The following is an 8,800-nucleotide window of genomic DNA, read 5'->3' on the forward strand; positions in this document are numbered from 1 at the left end:
GAACTACCCTGGGACCCATGGGGTAATGAGGGAAATGGTCAGAATCAGTAAGCACCCCAACCTATCATCTCCCTAACCCTCAGCCCTGTGTTTTCCATAGAGCCTGATTAAAGTGATCTGGTGCTCAAGGTTTGGAGAAGGAGAGGCAGAAATAGGCAGAAAATGGAGGATGTAGTTTGGGATGTAGTGCCCTGACCCCTCTCTTGCTTCCAGTTTCTCTCACTTCCTCCTTCCCAGATGCAATGACTAGCAAACTCAGCTACAAAACTCCATGCAGAAATGCTGATGGCCATGGAGAGCATAGGCAGCAAAACCCAACTGTCTAAAACCGTCCATCCAACTCACAACTGGGTAGGCAGAGACTACCCCTCTCACTCTTTAGTTTAAAAAGAATCATCAACATCTTCCTAAGTTTAATGTGAGGTAAATTCTCTTCAGCGTCCCCAATAACCAGGCCAGTAGACATGTAGAACACTGGAGACTCTCCAAACATTTATTTAGTTGATATCTGAAAACTCCACACTCCATAACAGACTCAATACAACTTGCAGTGTCCCTGAAAGTGGCTACTAGGCCACTGAGGAAGGGAGTGCCAAGAATGGGTTGCCCCAAGAGAGCTGGTGTGGCAGAGGCTGTCCACTGGCAGATGGATCCACACTGGGCTGCAGGGGATCTTCTCCCAGCCCCAGACAGTGGAGCCAGAGTGGAAGTCCCAGGCCTCACACCTCTGCAGGGACCTGGTGACGCCTCCTTCACTCTCTCTGAGCAATCACCCAGCTGGCTGGTTTCACAGAGTCTCAGGTGGGAGCCCTGAAACCAGAACCACGTTGAACGCTTGCTTCACCGTTGATGATGTCTCTTCTTTGATAGATGTTCCCCCAGATATTGAGGAGTCACCGTGGCCCACCTGGCAGGGCGGCTGGCCCTCTAGCTGCAGTCAGTTCACTCCCTCCTTCCCACCAGCCAGAGAACAGCCCTGGTCCAGGCACGGCTCAGGCAGGTGACCAGAGCACCAGGCAGGGGCACTTTCCAGGCCCCAGTCTCCCTGCCATGCTCTATTGTATGGATCTCCAGAGGGTCCATGGATTCCAACTGGGATTTGCAGAAAGGGCATTGGGAAGGAGTGGGAGGTTGGAAGAGAGGCCTAGTATAAGACTCAGAAACAAAAGGGGAGTGGACTGGGGTGATCACAGGGCCACCAGGATGCCCAGGGGCAGCAGCAGATGCAGGAGTAAAATGAGGAACACTGCTGGATACGAACAGGTAGCCTGATCCACCACTGCCATCAGCCACTTACTGTAGACACCAATTTCCGTATAAATTCCAGGCAATCCGTGGCGACCACAGCCAATGCCCCAACTCACAATCCCTACCTGGACCCATGTGTCATCATAGTCACAGGCCAAGGGACCCCCAGAATCTCCCTGGAGAAAGAGAAAGAAACGAACTTCAGAAATTGAATAGGATCTATATCAGAGCAGACTGACTGTACTACAAGGTGTTGAGGAGACAGGCACACATAGGGCTTCCTCTGGCACCTCAAAGGCCCCACTGCCCAGATTTCTGTGAATATGACAACTGAATATGTGAGCATGGGAACTAAAAAGTTAAGGGGAAAACTTTAATATGCTCTGAGAAAATGATGACTTCTCATTTTCCAAACCATAGTGGCTGTTAAATGTCTTGAACATCACCTCAGCATGGCAGCCCCCTAAATCCTTGTATTTAGCCTGAAGTTTCTCTACAACTCCTAACCTACATAGCCAGCTCCACACCCTCCAACTCAAGCAGAATTCTGCATGTCCTTTCCCAAACCTCCTCTGCTGACCAACCATCTCAGTCAGAAAAATAGGGTCCTCCTGAACCTCTCCCTCACCCCCCCTCCTACATGTAGTCAGTCAACAAGAATGGATGGGTCAACCTCAAAAACACCTTCACTTGCCTCCCTGCCCCAGGCACTGCTCAGGACTCAATTTATCATGGCCTAGGTGATGAAAACAAGCATTTAGACTTCTGTCTATGCACCACACAGCTCAGGGAGTCATTTATCGAAAAGGCAAATCTAATTATGCTCACCAAAGCCCCCTCCCAAGTCCTGCCAGAGCAAAATCTAGAAAATTGGCACTGCACTCCAAGTCATACACATTCTGACTCCAACCCACTTCTCAGCCACATTTGCTGCCTCATTGCTCCAAAGGTGTAAAGTGTCCCTTAACATGAGAAGTACCCTCAGACCTCTGAGCCACTGTACATGCTATTCCGTCTCCTTACAATGCTATTTTCCTCTTTCCAAGAAATCCAAATACTCATTCTCTAAGACCCAGCTCAAATGGCCCCTCCTCAGGAAGGCAGCTTGGTGCCGAGGGAAGAGCGTGGGTCTGGGAGTTGGTACTCACAGGAGGATCCTGAAGTAACGTCCTTGGATCTCGCCTTCCACATTCATACAAGGGGTGTGATGTTTATGTTGCAGGGTTGTGGTGTGGGTTAACTGAGATAATGAGGGCTAATGTCCACACTGGCATGGTGAGCATCACATAGGAGGACCTCAATTAGTACGGCATATGTTATTAGCATTTCCCACCCCAACTTTCCCACACACCAGCAGTGCCCCCAGGCAGTGCTCCTCCCTTTTGAAAGAACAGACCAGGCCAAGTTAGGGCAGCCATGGCAGGTTTCCCTTTATGAATCTCTTTAACTCAACTAGGCGTGAACAGAGGAAGCAGCAAATAACCGAGACTCTGCCATCTGGGAATGGGGAAAGGATCCATGAACTTACCTGGCAAGAATCCTTTCCTTGTTCTTTATAGCCACAGACCATCCCTTTTTTTATTACATCCTTAGTAGATGACAAGGCCTTTTTTATTATCTTATTACATTCCTCATAGCGCATGATGTATTGGTCCACCTCCTGGAGAATTTCTGATGTAAGTTTCTCTCCTATCAAAGAAGATCATCAGATATGCACAAGTGGACAATAGGCCCCTAAGCACCCAGCATCCCTCTGGAAAAAGACAAGGCAGTGAGTATTATTCTCATTTGACACAGAAGGCCCAAAGTTGATATGGGGAGAGGAGGATGTAAGAAACAAGACCAAGACAGGAACAGGAAGAATATTTCAGGAGAGGGAGAGGCAAGGCCTTGCCAACCTGAGAAATGACAACCAAGTATCGTCACTCAAAGTATCAGTAGCAATAGTGAGAGTGTGTCCTGTGCATCAGTAAAGCATCTTTACTGTCTAGAGCAGGATCACAGACTCTCAGGCAGAAAATGCCCCAGAAGTACCAAATCCAGCTTCTCCCCAGGGATAGGAGGGCCTACACCCCACCAACAGGAGTCTTCTGGTTCTCTCTACATCTCCAGGAACAGAAAATACCCTGTCCACCAAGGCAGGTGCTTCCAAAGAGGAGCAGCTCTGACTGGCAGACAACTCATTACCCTCTGAGGTGTTCCTGGGGAGAACTTTATAGCATCTGGCTCTGTCCAGGGAACCTAAAAATCCCCCCAAACCAGTCAAGCACAGTGCCCCCACAAATCCACAGAAGGAGATGTTGCCCATGTGTTTCTTCTCCTGGCTCAGCAACTCCAGTTCCCAGGACAAAAGTCTTCCTAAATGGCTGCCATCAAATATTTGTGTTGCAACAAAAGAACTCAACCCAGTTTCTGGTGTCACCCAAGACAACCAGGAACCATGACCCTGAGAGCTGCTAAACTGCGTGCCCCTCACAACCTGCCACCCACCAGGCAGTCTGCCTCCCTGCCCCTCTCTGTAGCCTTCCTGTCTACTCCAGGGGTAAGGGTGCCTCCTCTCTGCCCCAACTTTGCTTCCTGCCTTGAAGTCTCACCGCCTTCTTTTGTTTTGCCCCATCCAGTCACCCAGCACCTGGTCCTAGCTTCCACCTGGAAATTCTCCTGAGGGATGCAGATAGGCTGGATGTTTGAGGTAAAATTCACAGGATGATGGAGCTGGAGAAGGGCAAGGTCATTTTGAATGGTTGTAACTGTTGAGAACTTAGGGTGGACAAAAGCTCTTCGGACAGGGACCACCACACTTGTGTTTTCATTATAGACACTCCGATCTCCCATCTTGACACTGTAACGGAGGCGGCTGTGGGAGAGAGGACATGCCTCTAAGAAAAGGCCTGGGAAACATCCTTTGTGCCTTTTCCATACATTTCCAATGTTTCTCAAACTAGCCTCAATCTCCCGGGCCACTATCCCTACCACCCCATCTCCATCACAAAAAACTCTTCCTTGATCACTCTCAAACTTGGTTTGCCTGCCCAACTTAGACATGCCTATAGCAAGACGACCAATGCAGAGACCCCCTCCGGCTTCACTGTGAGTTTTGTTTCGTTGTTGCCAAATTGCCAGGGCAATGGAACTCAGTGGGTGCTTGAGGGGGCTGGCCTGGCCCCAGAAGGCCCCCCAGCCCCGCGTGTCGCTCCTCACCTGGAAATGCAGTGGCCTGCCGTCAGCACCCACGTGGTGGTGACCAGGGTGCCACCGCAGATGTGCCTGCCTTTGGCCCTCACGCTCACCTGCCAGGGCCACCTCCCTTCCTTCGCGTCCACTCCTCCCACGATTCTCAGAGGGGTTCGGCCACACACTGGGGTGAGGATAGTGTAGGATGAAGAACTCACTCAAAGACACAGGACTCGACTCCCCCGGGTGCCCCGACGACAGCCAAGAAGGAATCGTGTCCCCCAGGGCTCCCGAGCCACGCTTCAGATTCCCCGGGCTACCAGGTAGCACCTGCCCCAGCCTGGCGCCCAACCTCCGCCTGCGGGCCTCCCACGCAGTGAGTCACCTGGGAAGGACGTAAACAGATTGGGTGGGGGGCCCGCCGCAGGTCCTGAGGCCGGCCTCGCTTTGGGGTTCTCGCGGCCCTCCTCTGAGAGGAGAGCGGAGGGAAGGCGTGGCGCCGCCCTGCCAGCCCAGTTCTGCCAGGGCCAGGGCTGAAGGAGCAGGAGCCAGGCCAGGAGGCCCAGGGAGCCGCCGCCAGAGGACATGTCATGGATACCGGCTGCCCCTCTCCCGACAGCTCGCGCCCCTGCCGGGGGTTGGCTGGAACCAGGGCTCCTGCGAGGCACGAGGGGCAGGAGCCTCGAGGGGTGGAAATGGCGGAGCCGACTTGCCGGACCCGGGTCTTGCCAGATTCCTTGTCTGAGTGGGAAATGTCGCCCTCGCGGTGCGGTTTCACTCAGATCCTCACTCCAGACTATGTCCAGCCAGAACCCTGCCCAGGACCAAGGGGTTAGGGTAATTCTGAGAAAACTGCCCTTGATGGAGACCTCCTGCTTTAGGGTCAGCACTTAGGAGGCAGGTGCGATGCTGCTCCTGCCCTTGCAGGCGTGGTACCTGGCCTGGAGCTGGTCAGGATGGGTCTTCTGGGAATTCATCGAGGCGCTCTCATTCTCCATAGCGTCCTCAAATCAGGGCTTCATTCACCAGACCTAGATATTAAGGTAGGAGGACTTTACAGATGAAGCAGGCTAGACAGAGGAGTGGGCTGCTCTTCTGTTTCAGTCGCAGGGGCATCTTTTAAACAGCCCGCAGGTCAATCCACTCTTATTAGCTCTGTGTCCCTAATGTCTATTCTGTCTGTTCTGGTAGCTCATCCTTTTGTCTGCTGCCCAAGACCTACTACCAAGCCTCTGCCCCTCCTGGCTTCATCTTTGTTGAAGTTGGAGGAAAAACAACAACAATAACAGCTTTTGAATTGCTGTATGTTCCACTTTTTCCTGTCCAAAAGTGGACAACCATGACAGTGTTTTCCAAGGATGCCAGTGCTCTCCTCACCAATTTATTGTTCTAAGTCTTGGTGAAGGGGGCATTCTCTAAGGCCCTCTTGGAGCTCAGGGGAGTGGGCGAGCAGGTCATACATCATGAATCCATCCCAATATTCCCCTCTCTCTAACTCTCTCTCTACATTGAACAAGTGTAGGGACCAGCCCTACAGGGCCTGTGGGTTTTTCTCCTCGTGTGTGGAGACGAGAGATTGTAGATATAAAGACATAAGACAGAGACAGAAAGAAAAACAGCTAGGCCTGGGGGACTACTACCACCAAGATGCGGAGACCTGTAGTGGCCTGGACTCGCTGCTATTTATTGTATTCTAGGGAAGGGGGCAGGGTAAGGAGTATGAGTCGTCTCAAACGATTGATAAGGTCACGCAAGTCACATGTCCACCGGACAGGGGGCCTTTCCCTTTGTGGTAGCCAAGGCAGAGAGGAAAGGCAGCATACATCAGCATTTCTTCTATGCACTTATCAGAAAGATCAAAGACTTTAATACTTTCACTAATTTTGCTACTGCTATCTTCTAAGAACTTAAAAGAAGGAGCCAGGTGTACAGGCGGAACATGAAAGTGGACAAGGAGTGTGACCATAGAAGCGCAGCACCACAGGAAGACGTTTACGCCTCCAGATGACTGTGGGCAGGCCTGGCCAATGCCAGGCCTCCCACAAGAGCTGGTAGAGCAGAGTATTCTCTAACTCCTCCAGAAAAAGGGAGACTCCCTTTCCTGGTCTGCTAAGTAACGGGTGCCTTCCCAGGCACTGGCACTACTGCTAGACCAAGTAGCTCTGAAGTGGCCCTTATCTGGGCATGACAGAGAGCTCACACTCTTCTAGTCATCTTTCACAGTGTCCCTTCAGCTCCTAATTCTGTATGGCCTGGTTTTTTCTAGGTTATAATTTAAAAACAGAGATTATTCTAATAATAGAACAAAGAGTAATACTACAAACTAATGATTAATAATAATTATATCTATATCCTATTTCCAGTATAACTTTTCTTAATTTAATTACTTTCTTTATTATGCTGGAATCGCTTGTGCCTTCAGTCTCTTGCCTCGGCACCTGGGTGGCTTGCCGCCCACAAACAAGGAATTTCTGACATATCACACTTGGTAGCCAAGTGTGGGCCACCACTGAGTTCAAGTTTAAAACAACCAAGTAGCAGCCAGGTGCGGTGGCTCACACCTGTAATCCCAGCACTTTGAGAGGCCAATGCAGGAGGATTGCCTGAGCCCATGAGTCACAAACCCATATCCAGCCTGGGCAACATGGAGAAACCCTGTCCCTACAAAATATAGAAAGATTAGTTGGACATAGTAGCCTGTGCCTGTTGTCCTAGCTACTCAGGAGGCTGAGGTGGGAGGATCCCTTCAGCCCAGGGGTTCCGGGCTGCAGTGAGCCATGATCACACTACTACACTGCAGCCTGGATGACAGAGCAGGACTCTGTCTCAAAAATAAAAATAAACAAGTAAACATGTAAAGCAAGGGTATCCAATCGTCTGACTTTCCTGGGCCACACTGGAAAAAGAATTGTCTTGGACCACATACAAAATATGTTAACACTTATGATAGCTGATAAGCTTTAAAAAAATCACAAAAAAAATAATGTTTTAGGAAAATTTCTAAGTTTTTCTTGGGCCACATTTAAAGCTGTCCTGGGCTGTATGTGGCCCATGGGCCGCAGGTTGGACTAGCTTGATGTAGAGTCACTTTCACCTGCCTGTTTGGTATCTACACACACCAGCAAACTGAATTCAGAATTTCTGGTAAACGTACTCCTGGTAAGTTTCGACCCAAGCCTCTCTAATCAAGAGTCTGCAGAATCCAATCCTATACATATCTCCCAAGTTCTTTCCCATGAAAGTTAGCAAAATCTTGCAGTTCTTTTTGTAAGGAAGCCTTCTCCCCCTGGGTTATACTTTGTATCTGTCCTTCCAGAGCATGCTGGGATCTGACTGTACTTATTAGGTCTAGAGGCAGTAAAGATTTGCTGAGGTGGTAGGGATCTAGAGGCAGTAGATCTTTAGACCTACTAGAGGTAGGTATGAAACTGGCATGCCCTTATCCTGTAACTTCCTCAGTTGAAGTCAATACAGTAGCTCTAGGGTAGAGAGGACCACCCTTGTCAAAACAGAGGATGTACTGCTTCTGTTAGCAAGGGAGGTTCAATGTGGCTGGGGTCAGATGTCCTAAATCTATCCAAATGTGCCTCATTTAAATTTTCATGGTCTCACTCTTTCCCAATCAATGCCCTGACTTTTATGTAAGAATTATAATGAAGCTGTTAATTCCATTTACGTTGAAATTCAGCAACCCAAAAGATGAGATACTACATTTTATTTTCAACTACATCAATCCTGTAGTGACAAGGAATATGAAGTTATTTCAGGAAATCATACAAGCTTTTAATCCAAGAAACTAAAATTCAAGATTGCCATTTGCCTTCTTTAAAATTTTCGTGTAGTAATAAGTAACCAGTCTTCCCCACAGTCCTTATATCTTTCATTTCCACAGTAACAGCTATTGTGGCAGCCTGTTATCTTTTAATGAACTGTGAAAGGCAGAGTGTGGCCTAGAGTGAGACTTTAGAATCTGTGGGAGCTGCAAACACAAAGCAAATGTGCATCTACTCATAGGCTCTTCTCCACAAACTTCCACCAGGTCTTCAAGAGAAAGATTAGAGGAAGGGCAAGAGACCAAAGCAAGCCTTGCCCACGGTGCAGTCTTTGGGGAGGTGAGCAGAAGCCACTGTGGGAAAGGCATGACATCTGGCCTGGATCCTCTACTCTGTTTCCCAGCAACCCTACCACCACCACTAACACTACCACTACCACAAACACACACACACACGCACACACACAAATACACCAGCCCTCTGCCACCAGGGGTGCAGAGGGGGCATAAAAATGTCACTTCCAGGGCACAGGTAAAAGCCTATTATAGCTGCGTGAACATAACATTAAATATCCTCTATTTCTCCAGGAGAAGTAGGAAACTGTG

The 8,800-nt window shown here is 49.4% G+C and overlaps 1 protein-coding gene across 1 annotated transcript; it reads right to left on the minus strand.

The window, feature by feature from the left end:
• Window positions 1-440: 440 nt before the first annotated feature.
• On the minus strand, window positions 441-5,635 carry LOC117080288 (putative serine protease 42). The gene is made up of 5 exons (XM_033205214.1): window positions 4,808-5,635; window positions 4,450-4,606; window positions 3,843-4,105; window positions 2,777-2,937; window positions 441-1,424 (listed from the first exon to the last, which is right to left on the minus strand). Exons 1-5 carry the CDS (start codon window positions 5,007-5,009, stop codon window positions 1,188-1,190), a joined length of 1,020 nt encoding a protein of 339 aa, XP_033061105.1. The 5' UTR covers window positions 5,010-5,635; the 3' UTR covers window positions 441-1,187.
• Between the last annotated feature and the right edge of the window lie 3,165 nt (window positions 5,636-8,800).

The sequence above is a fragment of the Trachypithecus francoisi genome, unplaced genomic scaffold, assembly GCF_009764315.1.
Source record: "Trachypithecus francoisi isolate TF-2019V2 unplaced genomic scaffold, Tfra_2.0 Lachesis_group0, whole genome shotgun sequence".
In the NCBI taxonomy this organism is placed as follows: Eukaryota; Metazoa; Chordata; class Mammalia; order Primates; family Cercopithecidae; genus Trachypithecus; species Trachypithecus francoisi.

Bases quoted from the DNA above. Each gene is read 5' to 3' on its own strand.
- LOC117080288 (XM_033205214.1), bottom strand. From the start codon at position 5,009: ATGTCCTCTGGCGGCGGCTCCCTGGGCCTCCTGGCCTGGCTCCTGCTC. The intron at 4,607-4,807 runs GTGACTCACTGC...TCCTCACCCCAG, and splicing joins TCTGTTTACGTCCTTCCCAG to TGTGTGGCCGAACCCCTCTG. The intron at 4,106-4,449 runs GTGAGGAGCGAC...TCTCTCCCACAG, and splicing joins GCAGGCCACTGCATTTCCAG to CCGCCTCCGTTACAGTGTCA.